Genomic DNA, 23580 nt, shown 5'->3' with positions numbered 1-23580 from the left:
TGCATCACTGCTCTTCAAGCACTGCCACTGAGATATTTGCTTTTGAAAAGAAGAGACAACATGGTCAAGAATTGTACACGAAGAACTCTGCTATGGCTTATCCAGGACTCATTGTTGTGATACCACAGCCTCCTGATGGCTGTTCCATTCCTGGTGGAGAGGGGGGATGGGGGTTGGAAAAATGCCTGTGGAATTGTCATAGCCAGAGGTAGACTGAGGACATCTCTTGTCTTCTCCAAGAGCAATGGAATGGCTTTTTGGGGAGGCTATCTGAGCAACGCATTGAATTGAAAGTAGGCAGCTTCAGACATTATAGTGGGAGGAACTTTCTCAATGACCCAAAAATATTTAGTGTAAAGTCCCCTTACATGTGTGCATATCACTAACACGAGGTGGGCAAAGTGCGACTGTGGGCTACATGCAGCTCCCAGGGACATTTTTGTGGTTGGTGGACCCCTTCAGGTTAATTTTTCATATGCTCCATAATGCCCCAGATTGATATACAGGGGTTATAAAAGGCATTTCTATCACATTTGGAGCCCCACTTGGCTCCCTAGAAGTCAAAAGAAAATTTTGTTATTTTTTTCAAAACAATATTTTGCTTTAAAATGCCTTAAAATGCATTTTAGGGTCCCAGGAAGGCCCAAAACATGTTGCCATGTCACCTGGAGTATATTTGAGAGCAGTAGCATGTGCTGGGATGGAGCAACTCTCCAGGTTCCCCTGGAGAGCTAAATTAGTCTCCTAGTATTCCATAGTTGCCTACTCGTACACTAACAGGATGCTAACCTATATTTGGTTATTGTTTGTGGATTGAGGTTTGCAGGTTCATCTTTTCATGGTACCAAATATCTGCTGTCACAGTTTTAGTGCCGCAACATGTAAATTTCCCCAACAACCATTTAAGCATATAATTTAAAATGAACTTAAATGTTGTCAAGCTGTCTTGGTGACCTGAAGCCTAATGAGGAGAAGCCATATAAACTGTTTTGGAAGGCGGTGGGTGGCAGGGAGCAGATAATTAAAATCACAGGGAGCCTGAGATGTGAAGGAAGCATTGTAATGAGAGTTGGTTTGTGCCCTAGAACATTTTCATGCAGCATTGGAAGATGAAATGAAACAAGAAAAGTGCTGGGTTAGCTTCCAGTAACTTAAGGTGCCAAAAATTAATCAACAATGAGCATAAGCAAGGCTGCTGTTATTCAGCACTGAAGCCCAATAACATGACATACAGCTCCAGATAAAAATCCAAAGAGATCCCTGCTCCATTTCCAGCTGTGATGGACAAGACTGGAGTTCAATCACAGCTCATGGAGAGGTGTGAAAGGGGCCTGGAATGAAGTGGGAGTAATAGAAAAAATGGGTTGGATAGTTGGGAGATTTGGTGAAGGAGCAAACCAGCTAAGAGGGGGCTAGTAATAATTCATTAGGGCTTTAATCACACGAGAGAAGGAGAATAATAATACAATCAGTTCTCCATATCAATGGCATGAAAAAAAATAAAAACATATACATTCCAAAAAGCAAACCTTGACATTACCATTTTATTTAAGGGACACAATTTTACTACCCCATTGCATATAATAGGACTTGGGCATCCAGGGATTTTGATCCCATGGGGGGGGGGGGGGGGGCTTGGAACTAAACGCATTGAAGAGAAAACTTGAGATAAACTCCCTTTCTTTTATTTTCATGATGAGCCTGTTTGTCAAGAGACTTTCTAGATCTCGGCCGCATATTTATGGAGACAGGGACACACTGATCGGTATACTTCTAATCACCCAATTCTGCTTCAGGAAAGCCAATCTTAGGTTCTGAGGAAGATAGAGGCTCCAGGATTAAGAATAAGGGATCTGGCACATCATCATTGTCAGGAGGGAAGGAATCTACTGAGGGAGACCTGAGTTTAAAATAGTTCTGCAAAGCTCACTTGTCCTTGGATGACCAATCTGGACATCCCATGAAAAAGGATCTTGCCACACCTTTGAGAAGTTTGGTAGACTAACCTGGCTTTCTGCTTTATCACACTAGGGGGCAAATGGGATTTAAACGAGAGTTAAACTGGAGAAAACCAGGAAATGCCTGATGTTTATCACACAGAATTTCCTAGTTTTCTCTAGTTTAACTCTCTTTTAAATCCCCTTTGCCCCCTAGTGTGATAAAGCAATATGTCTCTGAATTCTACTTTTATGGATATCCTATGTGAAGGAACCAGAACACCCCAGTAATAGGGTAGTGAAGACCAAGAAAAAAAAAGGTGAATGACAGCTTCTTTGATCAAGAAGTCAAAGTAGCCAGAAATATTTGTGGAGATGGGTCTTTATTTGTGATAGCCATCTAGTGAGAAACAATCGAGAAAGATTGGTATAATCCTTTGGTTTAGAATCGGTTTGATCATTTGCTGCAGGGATTTAGATGTGGCTCCTGTTGTAGTGATGCCTGACTCTCAAGCAGTCAGTGTACAAGGATTTGGCACTGTGAAGGAGAACCATCCCACCTTAGATCATTTCTCTGTTATAACAGCATGGAATTGAGTTGCGTGGATGTCACAACCATTTATTTTTTAATGATAGACTATAAAACATTAAAAACAAATAAATATTTCATCATGCATGTGAAATATCTAGTAGTGCATGATACCCTTCTGCTCTTGTTTGGCCATGCCATTTTCTGGAATGCAATCTAAAAATAAAAATCCAACCTTCAGAGTCTGAACTGCTGTTGTGCCATTAAAAAATGGGATTAGCAGCACAGGCTCACTTTTAGTGCTCAGCAACTTAGACATTGTTGAGGTGGGAGTTTGTTTGCTCTGTGTGTGGCTTTTTATTAGCAAATAAACTTGACAAAAATGTCTCTTCTGCTTTTATTAGAAATTCAGTGGAATATTCCTTTCATTTTAAACACTACTTTTTTCCATAAAGATATTTTATTGTCTATTATTTATACATAAAACAAAGGTGATTACAAGCTTGATAGTTTTACCTCTTACATCTTTTACACTGTGGTCTTCTATTGACTTCTCTCAGAGTAAAGCAAATCCATTACTTCCTTCTCCCCCTCTCTCCCTTGAGCTTCATGTTATAATTTCTCTGGTTTTTAACGTAACGCGCCATTTCTTAAACAATACCTCTGGCTGTATCTACACTTATTATGTTCAAATTCCTCACCAGACCATATCCTATTTCAAGTAGTTATTAACAAAGAGTATATATTGTTTATCAAATGTATTTATCAATATGTATACATATACTCCCATGTTTATATATTTATTCATATATATACTCTTATGTGCACCACTTCTTCTTTTATTTCTGTACCTCTTCGGTAAACCATCTAGATTTACAGTGTTGAATGAAAGGGTTCCATTCTTTTTCTACCTTTTCTGTGTCTAAGGTTCTTTAAGTAGGCTGTGAGTCTGTCCATCTCTTTAGCTTCCATCACTTTCTGTAGCCATTCATCTAAATTGGGGGGTGGATTGTTCTTTCCAAGTTTCACCTATCAATATTCTGGCTGTTGATATCAAGTATAGTAAGATTCTCCCATATTTTTTCTCTATTTCTGATGTTGTTTTGTTAATCATATTCAAAAGGTAAGTTTCCGGTCGAAGTTCAAATTTAATATTCCATATTCTCTCTATTGTTATATGAATTTGTTTCCAAAATATTTTCATTTTGGGACATCGCCACCACATGTGGAACCAGGTACCTCGTGCTTTTCGACATTTCCAACACCTATTGGACTTCTTCTTATCCATCTTGGCCAATCTATTGGGTGTTAGATACCACCTGTTCTCCATCTTCCAATAGTTTTCTTTTAAAGCTTGTGCTAAGGTGAATTTCTTAGTTTTTTTCTCTAGCTAATTTCCAGCTGTCCAGATCTATAATGTTTCCGCAGTCTGTGGCCTATTTAATCATAGCTTCTGATATGATATCTTGTTCTTGGTTTATCTTTAGCAAAAAATTATATAATTTAGAAGTTTTTTTCGGCTCTTTGCTTAATAGTATTTTGTCCAATTCTTTAGTCTCGTCGCTAATTCCAAACAAATTTAAATCCATTTTAAATCTCTCTTTCAGTTGAGTATAAAGAAACCAGTTAATCTTAATTCCCCTGTCCTGTATTTCTTCCTTTGTTTTTAACTGAAAACCACCTTCCTTATTACTTTTTAAGATGTCCTCATATCTCAGCCATTTATCTATCTATTCCATCTTCCGAAAAAGGCTTCTTGAGTGGAATTCCAGAGAGTAAACACTACTTTTTAACCTTTACTTTTCTTGATTATTCTGTGTAAAACCTTTATTTTAAATCTTTTGTAACAATTTTTAAAATTTCAGTCATTTTGCACTGGATCCAAATGCTGTGTGGGTAGAAGCCAACTTGTGCAACCAGTCTTTCCTCTCTTTTCCTTCCACATAAATCCTTGTACTCCCAGTCCAACCACCATAAAACCTTTCTGAAGGCTGTGTCTTGACAGAGGAATCTTAGGACAGCAGACCTTGCACAATAGTTGGATCCAAGCCTTCATTCTGTCCACTAGCTTTTAAAAATAATATTTGGATGCTTGTGAATAGTGTCTTTACTGTCTGTACCCCACATTGTGATAATACAGCATGCCTGAAAAGAATTATAAATGTAATAAATATTAGCATTTCTAATTCTAAAGCAGGAATTGTGCCACCAGTCATTTTTGGCCAGCAGTTCCCATCAGACCTTGCTAGTGGGACCTGTAGTCCAAAAACATCCAGAAGAGCACTTTTGCCCAGCCCTGTTCTGAACAGTTTTATATCCAAGCACATTCATTTGGATGAGATCATGAAAGTATGGAGGAGTGCATGAGGTACACAGCGTAGTGGTTTGAGTATTGGACTGTGATTCTGGAAAGCAGGGTTCAGATCCTGACTCAGCTATGTAAACCTACTGGGGATCTTGGGCAAGTCATATTCTCTCAGCTTCAGAGGATGGCAATAGCAAACTGTCTTTGAAGAAACGTGCCAAGAAAATCCAGTTTCATGTTTGACTTAGGGTCCCCCTAGGGAAATGGTTTGAAGGCACACAACAACAGCAACAAACATTTTGCTTATTCTCACTGTCCCCAGTCACCTGTTTTAGATGGTTGAGAGAAACGGAGGTAGGTCTGCTGGGTAATTGTCATGAATGACCTTTCCCTTTCTGTTAGCAGAAGCATCTGCTGGATGAAGAACCTTTGATTTACTGAAATATTATTTCCATAAATGGAAGGCAATTTTGGATCTAATCCATTGCCCTTTGATTTATTTTAGTTCTTGTTTTCATTTGGCCTGTTCTGTTCTTTATTGCAGAAATAAGTGTTTTCAATATTTGGTTATTTTCCTTTCCTGTATATCCCTGTCTAGAGCAGGAGAGGTTGTAGATGCAGAAAGCCTTTTTCAGCTGCTTTTTATTTTCTACCAGTTTCTGATTTATACATTTTTTGTCTCTCACTGGGTTTATTATATTATTATAATCACTAGCTGTTCATCTTGTTTTTACCTTATATAAGTTTTTTGATCGTGAATGAATTTCTATAGTTTTTAAATAAATTGTTCTTTCTTTCACTAGCAGAATCCATTTCCTCTCAAAATTGCTAGCTATTTTTTGTCTGCATTGTTTGCACTGCTGTCAACAGCTTTTATCCTCTCACAGGTTATCTACGTTTGCCCTCAACTTCAAAGCTTTCTTTTCTCCTTATTTAAGATCATACAAATTATTTTCAAACTGTTATCTACTGTTCTACTTTATCTATGTTTTTCTGTCTATAAGTCTGTTGTTTACTTCTTTCACTTTGTTATCTCTGAAATGATTTTATTTTTTCTTTCAGTCACAGTTTGTACCAGTTGGTTGTATAACATTTCTTCTTCAGGGCTCAATCAGTTGTCTTTTTCATGTGTGCCCTGATTTTAGAGGTCTCCCCCTTCAACCTTCAACATTTCTTTCAGTAAATCTGCAATGGATGGGAAGAGTTGGGTGAGGTTTTTCAAATTTATATGCCTGTCAAATCATGTTCCCAGTGTTACTGACTTGCCCTAATTTTGGTCCAAATGTCCCTGCCATCATTTTTCTTTCTGTGCATCTCATATTTTCTTTTTCTGTTTTCACATTGACAATTTCATTTATCACTGTGCATTTTCAAGAAGGCACATTTTTTTGATAGAACTGTCCATTTTGTTTGCCTTATTTTATATCTGTGAACTCTTCAGGTTACATTTACTAAGTTCTAGTCTGAGGCAGTGTATGCCGCCTTAGATTGTGACTGCATCAGCTATGTTAGTTGCACCCATGTTGAAGGAGGCAACAAAGAGTGCTTGAGCCTGAGAGTTGTTTATTAACATAGTAGAAACTGTGGTTAAGCATTATTCTCAAGCCTGGTTAGTGAGTTCTGCTGTCTGATATGAGACAAAAGCTAAATAAATATTCCTAGAAGATGGGCTGGTTCATAATAATAGCAGCAAGACTGCCCTACCTAGGCAATTCAAAGCCTATTGAAAATGAAGAGTTAGTAAATTTGATTCAACTTGGGTCCAAATCTACATCTTGATTGAGAAATCTTCCTGCTTCCCATTAATTATCCCTGGAAATCATGTTGTTGTTGTTCTTGTTGCATGCTTTTGTTCTGAACATATGACACTAAGGCAAACCCTAAGACAAACCTATTATGAGATTTTCTGGGAATGGTTGGTTCAGAGGGGGCTTGCCTTTGCCTTCCTCTGAGGCTGAGAGAATGCTATTGTTTGACTTTGATTTTACCTACTAAAAATAACTTGAAATGTTTCTGAGAGGTGTATAAGAATTCTGATCCAAAAGACAAATAGAATATAAAAAGGAAGTGAGGTGGCTAGTTTTTAAAATAGTTATCCATCCAATTTTATTTCCATTAACAAATGATTCTTATGATAGACAGCTAAAATCTCTGATATATGTGAAAAGATTAACATCCAGATACGAATTAATGTCTAGTATCAAAACTGAAAGACACATCATGCATGGAATGACAGGATGGCATAGAATGATAAAGCAGGAGAACAAGATCGTTTTGATGTCTTTGAAAAGGAAATAAAAGAAATGCAGAGAATCAGTCAACGCAGATGCTTTCTATAAAGAATAGGAAGAAGCCATGTTGGAAACAACTTGAAGCTGAGCATCTTTGTATATCTAGATGCAATTTGAATGAACTGAACAGAGTTAAATCAATTCTTTGAATGTAGGTTGTAAATGAAAATAAACTGATTTCCCCCCCTAAAAAGTATTTTACTCATTATACCTTTCCATACACTGACAGAGAAACTATTTTCAGGCAATTTATTAGCATTATTAAATAATACAGGCCTTGAGCATGAATGTTAAAATAAAAGATCATTTTGGTTTCCTCATACAGAACATGTTCTATCAAAAATGGCTAAGATTACAAGGATGTGTTAGCACAACTGACTCTTCCACACTGTATATGAGATATTTGTATTTTCATAATTGCACATCTAGAGCCGATATTCTTAAGAGTTTGCAATGACCTTTGGAAAAGTAGAAAGCTTCCCATTAGGAAGGCATGTTGACCTGATGACGTGGAGGACCTAGGCAGTATCAAAATAAAGATTAAATGGGTTTCCTGATCACTTCATCCTTCCCCAGGGTTTCTGCATATCCTCTTGCACTAAGAGGTAAAGAAGGTCTCATTGCACCAAGGCTAGTAAGATCATTTCTCCTACCGATCTTGGTAGTTAGTACTGGTATATACAGGTGAAAATGATCCTCAGGTTACCCAACCTCTCGCAAATGTCCTTTGAGCTAAGCAATTCCCCAAACATTACAGGAGACACTGACACAGTTGGTGAGGTCCACAAGTCCCTCCACCTTCTTTTGGTAAAAGGTGTTCTTGCTTTTTAGAGATGTATTTGTTCAAGTAGTTTATTTCTCCATTAAAGTTTAGTGACACCTCAGTAATAATTTAAGAATCATCTGACAGAATTTTAACCAATGAAGATGTACAGTGAGAGCCAACATGGTGTAGTGGTTTGAACATTGGACTATGACTGTGGAGACAAAGGTTTGAATCCCTACTAAACCACAGAAGCCTACTGGATAACCCTGGGTAAGTCATACACTCTCAGAGGAAGGGAAAAACAAACCCCCTCTGAACAATCTTGCCAAAGAAAACCCATGATAAGTCACCATAAGTTGAAAACCACTTGAAGTCACACAGCAACAACAACAACAACAACATACTGTGGAATAGTTTTTGCACTATAAACATGATTTCTTAGTGCATTTTTAATTCATAATGTGTAAATTGATAGGTGAGCAAATTGATAATGGAGTCTTCTCTTTAAAGATGAAGTTGACAAAATACTTGTAGAGCTAAAGTATTATAACAAAGTATATATGTGCTTCTTGTGCTTGAAGGAACAGTTATTGGGTCATATGAACTGTTGTCCTTCTCTGATCCATGCTGTTTTCTTAAGCCCTCTAACATTTCTCCTATATTGGAAATCAATAACTTCTTCCTCAAAAAAAATCATTACTTTTTTTTGCTTTTCTTAATAATCCACACTTTAGGTGCAAATCTTCATGCTAAACTAATGATATTAACTAATGCAATTAGAATTGCTCCTTTTGTTCCTTTGAACAATATAGCAATACCTGTGGATTTAACAATTGTGTTGTCTTTAGAGACAGATACATACAATTATCCATTGATACGAGTTACCTGTAAATGATACATGCAGTATTCTGGCAAGTGCTGCAGTTGTTGAGATCTTGGCCAGTGCGGTAGAAGTTCCTCCTGCAATAAATAATAGCTGCTATGATTTATTTATAAAACCAACAATTCCACTCCCTGGTCACACAACATATAATTTGCCAAAGTAACATTCCTTAAAAGTTAAGGTATATTGTAATGAATGCTCTTTTAAGCTTACAGTGCAGTCCTAAACAGACAAATAGGGAATAACCTCTTGAAGATAATTGGATTCATTTCTAAATAAACCTGCATAGCATTGCACTGTTAAACATTAGGTATGTTCCATTTATTGATTTATTTACTGAATGTATACCCTGGGACAGGACCTAAGGCAACATTAGAGTAGTACCTATGTTTTTTTGTTATTCATGACTTTGTAGGTTTTTGTTAATTCATCACCATGAAATAAATCATGTGAGGTTGGTTGATAATATGCCCTGTAGAGCAGAACAAGATAGCCACTCTGTTCCCCCCCCCCAAAAAAAAGGCCAACACAGTAATTCAACACTTCCCCCAAACAGTGCAAGTGCAATTTTTCTATTTATCCAAAGAACTAAATACTCATAAAGTGATTAATTAATGCAAAAGGCAAGGTTCATTTCAGTTCTAGCTGTATATGTTCAGCATTGGATCTGCTTCAGTGTGTTTCACCAGCCAATGAAATTCCTAAGTGGCTCTAAAAATATATTTACATTCTCCTATCAACAGTGATGCAGTCACAATGTCAGCAGTTTTAAATTTCCCTTAAGTAAATACTGCTCTGTAATGTCAGGAAAATATTCATAAATCCACATTAACAGAGATAGATTTGTTCCAGTAGTCTAGGGGGGGAAACACAAAACAGGAAACTAAAATGTCTCCACACTGGTCTCCAGTGCTAATTTGTTCCCATGGATTATATACTAATCCTAGCTATTTAAGAATTAACACTGAGTCCCTCAAGTATTCTTGGTGCTTTTGTTTAATGAAGTAGAAAGAATCTATGCCTCCTTATGTGAACATGTGCATGCAAAAGCTGTAGAAGAGTAAAAAGAAAATATATGGGAACTACATAGGACACATTTCCATTTATGTGTCTGAAATATAGATGTAGTCCTTGACTCTATGACTGATCAAGCTTTGGGTTTCTAGCAGTTCTCCTGGAGTCATGTGATCACTGTTGTTTTATATTTGTAATGTCTACTATTTTCAGAGAACTTTAATTTTCACACAAGTATCATACTGAAAAAAAGATGTAAGATTAGATCCTCTGAAAGGTGTCAGCCCATTTTGGACTGAACAATCCTCAGACCAAGCTGCTGGTGACTGATGGGTGATTTTGACCCTTGGGAGTGAAATTCCCACTAAAATGTTATATCCAGGCAATTTTTCTGCAAATAAGCCTAGGTTAGTGCAGTGATCGCTAAATCATTCCTAATAGGAGACTGCTGAATCCACCCTTGACTGTTTTCTAGCCAGGTAGTAACTGAAGAAACTCATACTTCCAAGAATATTGTTTAAAAATAAAAATATTATATTATTGTATGTTTATGTGGAAAATTGTTCTTATTTTTGCTAAGAAACAGTTAAACAAGAATATGTGGATGCAGAAGTACAAAAATATAAGAGGCTTTCAGATAGCTTTCAGAAGAAACTTGTAATCAGTGTGTTCTTTTCGCAGTAGTTTCCACTCTTGTCACATCTTTTATAATGTCATCTAACTGATTCAGTGGGTCTGTTCTAGTTGGAACTAGTAATTGGATTAGACCTCTACTTGCATACATACATTTCTCTACTTGCATACATTGCAGTCAGCCTAAATCTGGGTGTAAGTGTGAACTTGGCCATCACTAGAAATGCAAATCATGCTTCTACCATCCTACCATCCTTGGTATAATTCCTGTTGCAAGGTTGTACTTTCATTGCATCAGCATGGTAAAGATACTTCCTGATTTTAGTATACTTTGGGATACTCAACTTAAACGCTGCTGTCTGAGATGATTGGGCTGTCATGGCATTCCACACATAATACTTTGAGGGAGATGTTTTAAAAGATCTAAAGTGTGAGTTTCCTTGTTTGATACAGGGCTCCTGCTTCCTTAGTTATTCTCTTTAAGACAGTGATTACATAATCTGTCAAACATAGGGAGATCTTTTGTATTGAAGTTCCATGCTGAGCCAAGCCTGTAAGCCTATATCTCAACCAATACTCATTCTTGAGCAGTGAGCCAATCTGATACATAGGAAATCTACAGGGTTGACCCAAATTTCTAGTTTCCCAGGTTTGGCTAATCTTTCTGTGATGTCAGTAACTAGTCCTGACCATTCTTTTTATTTTATCTATAGAATATATTAATGATAGGTATAGTTTAAATCTTCAGGTCAGTGAAGAGATTGTGTGGGATTCTGTGTATGAAGCTGTCCTACCCTGCAAGGGCTGGGAAGTGTCTTCACCATGGTCTAAGCTACTTCAAACTTATATTGAGAACCTCTGTGCAGCTATTTGTTTGTTCACATGCCACACTTATGCAAGGGTATTATTATTATTATTATTCTTTATTTATATAGCGCTGTAGATTTGCAGGGTAGGAATACAGGAACTAGATGTTGTAGAGTACAAGTACAAGCACTTGAGCCCAGAAGCATTCTAGACTTCATCATGGCTCCTGATCACAATGTTCAACCAAAAGTAATTGCAGAGCCCTGTACAACTTCAATACACAAAGGCATAGAATGCTGCCTGTCATGTGGTAACATTTGATGATGAGCCCCAGACCATGCCATACTTCAGCCTTAAATATGAGCAGGCAAACACCTGCACTGGGCTAGACTAAATATGTAATTTGCAATCACTGGATTAATCTCTGCTTATTAAGGTTACTCAGGTAAACAACAGCTGTAGAGTACAAGTATACAGAATTTAGAATGCTGCTGCTTGATTTCTGCCTGAATAGTGTTAGGTTTGTAAGCATTCCAGTCGCAAGAATGCACAGGAAACATTATGTTGAATTTGGTTCTGAGAGCAGTAATCTTTCTGGAGCAGATTTCTGGGTGGCATGTACACCTGTAGGGTAAGGAGGGGGGGGGGAGTCTGATTGTGCTAGCAGATTTCTACTAACAACATTGAATTTAACCCAACATATGAAGAGGGTGGATGATGTGCTAATGACAGCTTGTTCTTTCTCTAGTCAAAGCTTACTTGCTTTTTCACCAGGTGAAAAATAAGTCCCTTAACTACCTTCGGACCAAACTTTTACTGGAGACATTAAACATACTTTTGTTTATACAGCTAACTAACTGGACAATGAACAGTGCAATGATACTTCTTGGCAGGGTAAGAATTACCAACATCTTACTAATGACAGAATTCTAAGACATTGTCGTGTTAGTCTGGAAAATCAGTATGCAAAGGGATGTGTAGCACCTTTGAGACTAATTGAAAGAAAAAACCTCATAGCATGAGCTTTTATAAACTCGAGCCTACTTCCTCAGATGCATAGAGACAGAGATTTCTACATTCTAAATTCTAGTCAGAATTCCTAATACTGTCACCAGTAATGGGGGGTAGTTCATATATCTATGGAGTGGTAAATCTGTTCTATGTTTCAGTCTAAATGTTAAAGTGACTAATAGCTCTTTCAAAAAACAAAGTAAACCCTGAAATAAATTGAGTGCCTCACTGATACAGGAGCCACCAGTCACTGCTGCTTGTCAGTTCCGGAATGTAATACGCATATTCAGTTAAACCAATGCAGTATTATTTGATTTAGATAAATTTTATTTTTCAAGTGTTCTGTAAAAGTACCATATATACTCGTGTATAAGTCAACTTCATGTATAAGCTGAGAGCAAGTTTTAGGACAAAATTTATGGATTTTGCTATGACCCATTGATACATTGAGGGTAAAATTTAGGGGCATATAACAAACAAATCTTTCCTTTCCTTTTAAAAATCCATAGAGGGAATATGCTTAGGAAGAACTAAAGTGGAGATGATCTTTTTACTTGAGGTGTTACAAATTGGGGGATTAAATGGCATTGCTGATCTTAAAATGCCTATACACACACACACATACACACACACAAATACAGATTGGAAAAAAAGATGTGAGGAGAAGAGCAAAGAAAACAGTCGGGAGCGCTTTACAGACCGCACGGCGTCAGTGTTTGCTGCGTGAAGGAGCTGCAGCAGACAAACCGCACGACTCCTCCGAGCAGCAAAAAGAAGCCGCATAAAGCAGCACACTTGCAGTGTCATAATGGCGCCGAGATGTGCGGATGCTAAGCGTCCGCTACGTCAATATGGCGGCACCCATGTAGAATGGGTGCTGCCATTTTGTACGTGCTCGGCGCGTACTAGGATTAGGGGCGTCCGGAAAGGACACCCCTTCCTAACCCTAGTACGTGTCGAGCACGTACTTTTGGCGTGTGTGGAACACACCTGACTCTGTTAGGGAACCAACGCCATTTGCCCCAGCACTCCCACCCCATTCCCTACCATTGTACAAACCTGAGAAATAAAGGCAACTCTCTTTCCTTCCCCATCTTCTTTTTCTACCTAAGCAATGTTCAACTGCAACATGGGAGAACTCAAAGAATGCAGGGCACCCACTATTTTGGGTGCTTGAGGTGGAACAGAGCTGTAGTGACCATTTTAAATAAGGGCTTACTGTATAAGCTTCACCTTGCAAGGCTTGCCGAGGGACTGCCGAACCTTACTAGGTTTATACAGTAAAGCCTTTTAAAAATGACCACTGCTGCTCTGCTCCTCCACAAGTACCCAAAATGGCAGGGAGTACAAATCTCATTCATCTGGCATCGATGTCATCTCTTTCCAGCACTGACCCATGGATAAGTTGAGCCAGATTTTTGGGGTTTATTTTTTGACTTATGCATGAGTACATACAGTCATATTACAAATGCAGTGGAAATGATATTTTACCATATTTCTAATGGGAAAAATATTTCCATCTCAGAGAAAATGAATATGCAACAGCTATTTCCTAGGAATGCTGTAACAAGCAAAATGTAAAAGAAAACAACTTGTCTAAAAGTCTACTGTTAAAATTTTATACAGTAATATTAAAGATCAAAACACACCATACCCTTCATTGAGGGCTCTGGCCCTTTCCATGTCTTGAATTACATTCAAAAGGACTTTAATCTTCTCTTGGTTTGACTGTAAAGATTCCTCAACAGACTGGAGCCTGTCTTGTAGGGCACACAGCTCATTATGCGCCAAGTGCATTTGATTAATTTCTTTAATCTCTTTGTTCTGTGGTTTTATATCATTCCCTGGAAGATAGGCATTTATGTGAAAGCCTTCTAAGCAGTTGTCATACTGTGGCACTTTGGTATTAGTAGAAATGTTCTCGTTTACAGTTTGACATGAAGGAACAGGAGATGATGCATTGTTGTTGGTAAATGATGTTGTTTGGTTATCATTAGTCAGTTCCTTATGGTCAGAGTCTGTTTTCTGCTGTATTGCCTGCTGATGTTCTCCAACAGAACAGTATACTGGGCTGTGGTGTAACTGTGGTGATGACAAATTGGTCTCCTTTGTACTGGTGTCACCCTCAGGGGCAAGTAACTCAGTGTAGTTTTTTTCTTCACACAAACTATGAGCCACGTTGACATCATTACAGTTATGATTTTCACAAGGGAAAGATTTCTCTGAGCCTTTATGTAGTGAGCAGTCCTCACTGGTTGGTCTCGTAGCTGTAGTAGTATGAACTGAGCTGCTTAAATCCATTTGTGTTTCTGGACTATAAGCGGAAAAATTGTCTTGTGCAGAACCCAGGTTGGTATATTCAGGAACCTGGGTAGAAACGGTTACCTTCTCCAGTATTGCAATTCTATCTGAACTTAAATGGATAGGCCCATTGCTTTGTGCTTTAGGCACCGTTTGAAATAGTGACTTGGCTGTCATGGTCGCTCTCGGTCCATCGTCCACATGCCGAGTGAGGCTTAAGTAAGAGAGACTAGAAGAGATTATGTCCTGTTCTGAGAGATTTCCATTAACTTGAATGGGATATTCAGCCTCCTTTGGCATTTCTGTTAAGGACTTGCTTGTTGTAATTCTTTTCTTTTTAAACACTGGAAAGTGCTTCCTGAGACTAGGGGAAGTCTGTATGGCAATATTTTGTAATCCTTTCTGAGATGTGGGGAAATTGAGGGAATCATTTACTAGGTTGTGGAATTGGGACGTTTGTATTTTACCCAATTCACATGGCTCTTGGGCAATTTCTGCTTCCAATTCCGATTCTTCCACTGGCGGGTTATCTGTTCCATCATCTTTGAAGCGGACTTGCTGAGATTTGCTCCTGCGATGGTGGGGTTGCCTTTTGAAATCCACTGAATCCAGGCTGTTCCGCTTAAGCAGAGCGGGGCGCACTTTGATGCCTTGCTGAGCCATTGAGTCACAATTTAATGTATGCAGATAATGTGTTTCTTTGCGACCCATTTCATTTGGTCATTTGAACAACATCTGGCTTGATGCCCCCCTCCTAAATGAAAACAGATTCTGTTATTGGGAAAAAAGCTAACTCTAACCATATATATGTATATATATAGAGAGAGAGAGATGCTTGGGATTTTTATTACTCTTTTACTCTTAATAAAATCTTTTTATATAACTTCAGTATATAAATTCAGTACAATTTAAATATCTGATCCCAGATATTTTGTATTTGCATAGAGTGTAAATAACAACCATAATAACAGTTTGGGGCTCTTCCCTCCATAATGCATAGTTTTGCTGGAATAACATATCCTTTTACAGCCAAGTGAAACTTTTCCTTTAGGGGTTCTTTTTTTTCTTGTCCCATCTTCTTACTTTTACCGTTGAAACTAATCTTAAATAGCTGAACAGAAGCCAGTGAGTTATGTCCAAATGAAAGTAAAGCATCCAACAGGATTATCAGCAAGAAAATTATTGAAATGCCTTCCTTGATCTTGTTCACACAAGTGTGAGTTTAAGGATGTCTTAGGAACTTGAATGTCTAAGATGAGATCCAAAAAATTTTTTTGTCTCTGAAGACCAGCGTTTGTGGAATAGCATATATTTTTTCTGAAATAAAAAGAAAACAGTTGCCAGTGAACAGATTAATAAATGCACTTAATCCATGCTGCCATTTTAATTCTAAATAATTTTATGTACAATTTGAATATTTTAAGATGGAGTAAGATTATGCAAACAGACTGGAAAATTAAATCTTACCATTCGGCAGCAGTCTGATATTTATCAACTGTGAAATCTTATCACCAGCCAAATCCTAATTAAAACACATTTTCTCCTCTTTAAACAGGCATCATTGACACTACATTTGTACCTGAAATCCCAGTTTAGAGGCACTGAGTGCTTCCATGCTAGGGTGCTCTCAAGCAGCTGAGGCATTTCACAGTCATCTAGGAGAAAAATCTGAATGGTAATTTCGTCCAGCAGTTAATACAGTGGACCTGTTGTATCAGCGGGCAAGTTACCTATGAATTTGAGTGCTCACGTATAGCCATGACCCATTTTATCCAATTGTGGTATTTTCATGCTGGCGTGGTTGTATACATGTCATCACTATTGAATAAAATGGGGTGCAACCATCCTAATTTTTCCCATCTATGGGTAGGAGGTGGAACAGAACCAGCCCATATGGGAAGGGACCACTTTTTTTGTATTATTTCATTAAAAATCTGCAACACCTATTTCCATAACAGTGGGAGAAAATGACAGCCATTGAAAAGATTTAGGTGGAAAGGACTACATTCTTAGTCATTATTGTAACTTTTAGAATTATAATTCATTCTAGTACATTAACAAAGAATTAAAATAGCATTGTTCTGCAACAGGAATTTAAGTGAAGAGAGAGGTTCTTGCAGACCACATACTCAGCTTGCAAACGTACTCTGTGGCACCAGAGATGCCAAGCTTCTTTCTTTTTGTGGGCAGTGACTTTGCCACAGTGTTGGTTGAGTCCCTTTTCCTTACCTACTCATTGTCGTGGCTGCTGCTGTGGCTTGCAGTGTTGGGAAGTCCAGTTATGGGGCACAGCTAGAACTAAGGAAGTTTCCTTCCTGCTCTCTTCAACCATCAGTCAGACTAATGGTATGGCCTTTGAATCCATGAGAGCCATTGTGCTCAAGGACCTCTAGGGTTGCCAGTGTGAAAACCAAGCTTCTGTACCTTTACAAGTTCTGTAGAAGAGAGAGTTTCAGTTGTGTGATACACAGCATCTCTGAAATTCACTCTTTTATATAACTATTAAAGATTGAGGAGCAGTTCATTTCATTCAGACAATCTTAAGTACCTCTCATTTCTGGCTGAGCTACTCAGCACTTCTACTCTAGAAGGAAGGAAGATGGAAGTAAGAGAAAGAGCAATCCTGTACTCTGCTCTCTTCTCCTTGTGTGCTGGTTGACATGAAAAACTTAAGGAGTATTGAAGTTTGTTGGAGATGGGGAGGAAGAGAATAATGGTTCTTCATTGTCTCGGTTTATGATTTGGGCTGGTGAAATAGTTAGAATTTTAAAAAAGGTTACTTTTTAATTTAAGATGTGCTTTTATGAACTTCCCTGCTGCTGGCCTTGAAGAACTATTTGAAGAACGATTCCTACAATTCTATTCTGGATTCACTGATCCAGCAAGTTTCTTATACTTTCTAGACTGATTGGTTCAACCTAGTTAATGTTTTTACCAAAGATAGTCCAGAACCAAACATTCACTTTATGTTAACAGACTCTAAATATTCATTTGTGACATCATTTGTTATTTTAGGTGGATACAAACTATCCCCCATATTTGTTTTGTTCCCAAAGGATTTAAGTTACATAGTAACCACTCTTCAGCCCAAGCCTTATATATTCAAAACAATTCAATATCAAAATGAAAATATCACAGTACAACAGGACAAAATGCCAACACAAATGCATTGAGACATTTGGGAAACATGGGAAAATAAAACATCTGAAAAACCTGAATGCTGAAAAGAGAAAGGTGAGAGCACTGGCCTCTGCCTTTGTAGGTCTCTATGCAATGCAGTAGGCAGCCAGAGGTGTGTGGGACAAGTGGCCGAACCTTGGTCTCTTACCATGTATTAGATCAAATTAGTGCAAAGCACTTGAGAGAGAATTGCCTTTTTTAAAATAAAGAATGAGGCAAACTATTTTTAGTACATTTGATTTGCAAAATTAAAAGGACTCAAACTGTAGAAATCTGTGACAGCAAAGGGAGATAGGGAGGACATTTCCTCCTTCCCTTCACATCCAATCCCCACTCCTCCTCTTTTTATTCTGGAAACTCCTTCACACTAACGATTCCTAGTATTTTCTGTCTACTTGGCTTTCTTTTACGGTGCAGTTTGTGATGTGTCATATCAGATCAGTTCTTAAATCTGCTCCAGTGCAGTTATAAATACAAAATTAATTTAAATTTATAGCACACAAAATGAGACATCTGCATAGGATTACAATTAATTCTATTCGTTTAATTTTCTCCTTTTTCTTCACATAGGGACATTCCTAATAAAATAGGAGCCCTGGTGGCGCAGTGGTTAAATGCCTGTACTGCAGCCATTCACTCAAAACCACAAGGTTGCGAGTTCAAGACCAGCAAAAGGGCCCAAGCTTGACTCAGGCTTGCATCCTTCCGAGGTCGCTAAAATGAGTACCCAGACTGTTGTGGGCAAATTAGCTTACTTGCTAATTAGCTTACTTGCTGTTCACCACTATAATCTTTGGAATAGCGGTATATAAATAAATAAAACAAATTATTAAAAATTCACTATTGTTTCATTTTGCGGTTGAATGGTAAATGTTAAAACACCGATTTGAATTTTGCTAGAAACTGTCTCCCGAAAGAAGAAAACCTTGATCTCTGATCAGTGTGCATTTTCCTTCTTTTTTTTAACTTGAGATGTAAATACTGAAACATTTATGCCAACAAAATCCTAATACAGCACAGAATGCCAAAGTTTCCCCATGAGATAAAAAGCATTTTAGAGGTTGATTTTTTAAAAAAATAAGTAAAAAACCATACTATTGCTTAAGAAGGACTATATATTTTACACACACATATACATACATATATAAGGAGATATATCTTTCCAATAAAAGTACTTAGAATTTTGTGGTCATGTAGAATCATCAAAATGCATGAATAAATTTTAGTATATCCCATAACAGGAACAAGAGAGCAATGCTATCAAACACTTTTAAAAAAGAATATACTTGAAGAAAATCCACAGCAAACCCATTATGGTAAGCTATCCTCCTAGGATAGATTTTAATAGCCAGCATAAACTTGCATAACATAAGAAGCCTCAACAGTTTGCAGATCTGTTTTGTGCTAAGGTATAAGTTCTGGGAAGTCAAAAAGAAATCATTATAGGGTGATAGTGTGCATAACCAATGTTTAATAGCTTCACCTATAATTTATGCCAAGCTCTTTTTAAAAAAGTCAAGTGACTGTCACCCTGGGAGATTCTGGAAATGTATTCCAAAATATAACAGATTCATACTATGAGTGTGAGAGTGAGGTTCTATTTATTTATTTAATTTATACCCCACCTTTCTTCCAGTAAAGGAATCTAGGTGCTGACCCTCTCTCCAGCTTTGCCATATGTGCTGAAACCATCACTGTCCTTCCTGCAACAAGTAGGAAGGGGGATTCTAAGCCCCCCCCCATTCAAATGTGCCTTGAATCCTTCATATAGTAAGGGAGCATGACTATGTAGGATGTCCAGGGAGGATCCTAAATGTGACTACTTAAATGCTATTAAAATTGCACTTCTTATGTTCCTGCTCAATTTTGCTCCATCTCACTCTCTTCAAATAGAGCTACTGTCTTTTATGTGCTTGACAGTACATGAAGCAGAACTTTCCCTGTAGTAGTGCCTCCATTGTGAATCTCCACAACTGAGATGGATTTCCATCTCAAGGGAAGTCAGTCTGGCTTAATTCTTCCTGAATTTCTAACAGTTAGAGGTATGTTATTCTGGCGGGATACAAACCGCCATATAGTACGTCTTCTATACGTACTAGGGTTAGGAAGGAGCGGTGCTTCCGCACCCCCCTAACCCTAGTACGTATAGAATACGTACAACATGGCGGCGCCCCTTCCACATGGGGGCCACCATGTTTATGTACTGGACGCATAGCGTCCAGATGTGTCGCGGCACCTATGACGTCGCGAATGCGGCAGCGGCGCCTCGCGACGTTATAAAGGCGCCGCAAAAAGAAGCTCCAAAATGGAGCTTATTTTTTGCTCCGCACGGGAGCCGCGCGGTTTGGCTGCTGCAGCTCCCGCGTGGAGCAAATGGTCTGTATCCCGCCTCTGTCTCACTTTTGGCTTTAAAAATTTAAGAAGTTTTGAAAAAATGTTTATATATTTTATTGGACAATACATTTGGGGCTAAGATAGGCAAAATGAAAGACAAAACAAACCCAAACTCACACACCTCTCTTACATAAAAACTCTATATGGCTAGCCACATGTTTCTTGTGGGATCATATCTCTCTCCCTCTTTCCTTTGCACTCTTGGTGATATATTCACAGTCAGACTTAGCTTCTTCAACTGAGGTAATGTATGATATGATTAATATCATACAGTTAAATATTTTAAAGCAGAGGGAATGACAGTTTCCAAGCCTTCCTTCTGATTATTGTTAGCACATTTCCCTTATCAGTACAAACACCTAAAAATTAGAGCAAAGATTATCTGAACATTTTTTCAACTGTGAACTATTTGTTGCAGCTGAGTGGTAGAGCACATGCTTTTGCTTACATAAGGTCCCAGATCCTGTCCTTTGCATCTCCTGTGGAAAGATATCTGCCATGAAGACTGAAGATTTAACTGACTGCAATGAAATACTGAAATATTTTGTGATACTACTGAAATAGGCTGTCTGGAATTTGTCTTGGCCTCTCACTTCCAATAATTTCATAGCTGACATTTCTCAAAAGCAAAAACAAAAACTAAAAGAAATAAGTCATAAACTTCATGTATGTTATTCCTCCTTCTGCCTTCGACAGAGAAATCAACCAAATCCACAGCCCCATATTAATCCTTCAGCAGTTCCGGTATAATGTAATGACCAAGGAAGAAATTTTTCTTATAGAAATAAAATTTGAAATTAGTTGAAAAATTAGTTGAAAAATATAAGGACAGTACAATCCTTAGTCTCAACTAAAGTGGCTGTATTGTTTAAAATATGATACACATAAACATTTACATTATTCAACAATTGATCCATTGGGTCTTATCTAATTGGGACAAGCAATTGGATTTCAGTTGATTTTATTACTTAAGAGACATATCCATACAAAAACATAATTATTGTGCTTTGAATTGTATGACTTCATTAAACTTCCTGCCTGTGAAGATTTTGCCTAATATTCTTAAGTGGTAAGTGAAGCAGAAGTTAAGGATCACTTGTAGGATATAATGTTTTGCAAACAGCAAACAGTACTATTCCATCCTTGTTTTCAAAATAATATTCAAGAAACTGTGAAGATAAGTGCTAGTCAAATCAACACACTTAAACAATTCTCCACAGGTTCTCCATTCTCACTATCTTCCTAAAAAATGTAGTACGGCAATTTAAATTATTCCATGCTCAATTCATTAACTAAATAGGATAGATTTTTCACGAGTTGGCATAAGCATTTTATTAGTTATTTAATGGCATTTGTCCTTGATAAGATATTCATTTTAATTGACTTTTCATTATTTACAGCCACTAGCAGTATAAAAATTGTTGTTCATAAAAATGTGTATGCCAGCCAGACAATTGCTTATGTCAAGTATTTAAATGAGATTCTCTCTTCTAGAGCATGCTGTTCTCTGAATTGCTACAAGTGCGTTAAAACATTATTACTAATATAAGAAATGAAATCCACTCTTTTTTGTATCCTAAGATTTCTGAAACATTTAACAGATAGATGTACTTTGAAGAAGCTTAAAACTGATGGAAATTGAGATATAGTTGGATTATGTTAAATGTTATCCTTAATCTTTAATATTTTTCTGGTGTAGTTTCTGGTGTATCTATCCTATTTAGTTAATGAATTTTACTCATGCCGCACTTTGTGAATTCACATGGTGAATGTTCAGAAAGTGGGAAAATGAAGAATTTGACCAGTAATTCTTAGAACTTTAAAACTGTCAGTAATGTCATAAAATCCTGAATGTTACCAACAAACCTCAATAATTCCTGTTCCCTTGTCTACTGACCAAATCCCATTCCTATATCCATAGCTATATCAAGGAAGCCAGTTTAGTAATCAACCTGAAGTTGGAGCCAAATAGTTGGCTGTCTGTTTCCAAATGATACTCCAGTTTGTAAAAGTATGTGTGTATGTTTAAACACATGTACACATACATACATTAGCTTCTTAAACTAAGATACAACTAAGCTTTCTGTCTTGATGACACCTCTCCCTCCTTCCCATGTTTCAACATTTGAATAAAATAACCACTTTGCAACTCCGTCCAAATTGAGGAACAGTGGTTACTAGGGTATGAGTGTATATTTGCATCCTGCTTTTCTTCGGACATGAGACTGAAGGGGAGTTATATCTGGGTGCTTCTTTTTTTAGTTAAATACACTTTGAAAGTATTTTTTTTGGTCTTAATCACTTTGTAGGAGCCTTGATGGCACCGTAGTTAAATGCCAGTATTGCAGCCACAAGGTTGTGAGTGCAATCCCAGGGTTCCAGGCTTGACTCAGCTTTGCCTTCCTTTGTAGGTCATTAAAATGAGTACCTAGCTTGTTGGAGGCAATTCGCTTACACATTGTAAACCATTTAGAGACTACTGAGTGCTGTATGTTTTTGGCAGAGTTCTCCTCATTTGGACCAGATTTTCAAGGCCCTCCTTTCTGCCCTAGCCCAGATGGAAGAAAGGTTAACAAGGAAGATTTGGAATGTGTTTTCTGTGGCTGCATCACACTTTGGGTTGCTTTTCTTCTTATCTTATCTATAGCTCCCTCTTTTCTCCCCTCACTTCTCCATAACTTCAGTCTCTCTCTCTCTACAGGCTCCTTCCCGTTGGACTTCAAACATGCTCTCATTTCCCTAATTCTGAAAAAACCTTCTCTTGACCCCTCCTCTTTGTCTAGCTATCATCCAATTTCTCTTCTTCCCTTTCTTTCTAAGGTTTTGGAACGGGTTGTTTATTTGCGCTGTCTTAAGTTTCTTGAAACCAACACCATCCTTGATCCCTTTCAGTTTGGTTTCCGCCCAAGGCATTCCACAGAGACAGCCCTCACTAAGATCTCGAATGAGCTTTTACAGGCCAAGGCTAATGGCCTTTACTCTGTTCTCATCCTTCTTGATTTGTCTGCAGCCTTTGACACCATTGATCACTGTCTCCTAATTGACATACTCTCTGACCTTGGGTTCTCAGACTCTGTTCTTGACTGGTTTAGATCTTACTTGTCTGGCCGATCTTTTGCAGTAGTTGCAGGGGGTCAGACATCTTTTTCTGTTCCCTTATCTGTTGGAGTCCCCCAGGGCTCTGTTCTGGGTCCCCTTCTGTATTCTCTCTACACACTGTCCTTAGGAAAACTCATTAGCTCTTTTGGTTTTTCCTACCATCTGTATGCTGATGACACCCAGCTGTATCTTTCTGCCCCTGACCTTTCTCCAAGGCTTGAACAGCAAGTTTCATCTTGTCTCACAGCTGTCTCGCAGTGGATGTGCCATTGGCGTTTGAAGCTCAACATGTCCAAGACGGAGCTTCTTGTCTTTCCTCCTAAGCCCACCCTTCAACACTCCTTTTCTGTCTCTGTGGACAACATTTCTATTCAACCAGTCCAGCAAGCCCGCAGTCTTGGTTTCATCTTTGATTCTTCTCTGTCGTGTT

The 23580-nt window shown here is 37.9% G+C and overlaps 2 protein-coding genes across 2 annotated transcripts in view; one reads left to right on the top strand and one right to left on the bottom strand.

Moving 5' to 3' along the window:
* Positions 1 to 23580, top strand: part of DOCK2 (dedicator of cytokinesis 2) — a 336713-nt gene that overhangs the window by 131333 nt on the left and 181800 nt on the right. The gene's annotated exons all lie outside the window — the stretch shown is intronic.
* INSYN2B (inhibitory synaptic factor family member 2B) overlaps positions 1 to 23580 on the bottom strand; it is a 94704-nt gene that overhangs the window by 8885 nt on the left and 62239 nt on the right. Inside the window, exons 2-3 of the mRNA XM_042453567.1 lie at positions 13831 to 15794; positions 8714 to 8788 (exon numbers count right to left, since the gene is read on the bottom strand). Coding sequence (XP_042309501.1) covers positions 8714 to 8788; positions 13831 to 15188 — 1433 coding nt within the window. The 5' untranslated portion in view covers positions 15189 to 15794. The remainder of the gene's footprint in view (positions 1 to 8713; positions 8789 to 13830; positions 15795 to 23580) is intronic.

The sequence above is a fragment of the Sceloporus undulatus genome, chromosome 2 (genome assembly GCF_019175285.1).
Source record: "Sceloporus undulatus isolate JIND9_A2432 ecotype Alabama chromosome 2, SceUnd_v1.1, whole genome shotgun sequence".
Classification (NCBI taxonomy): Eukaryota; Metazoa; Chordata; class Lepidosauria; order Squamata; family Phrynosomatidae; genus Sceloporus; species Sceloporus undulatus.
The sequence above is the reverse complement of the archived record's forward strand: the minus strand, read 5'-3'. Positions and strand labels throughout refer to the sequence as shown.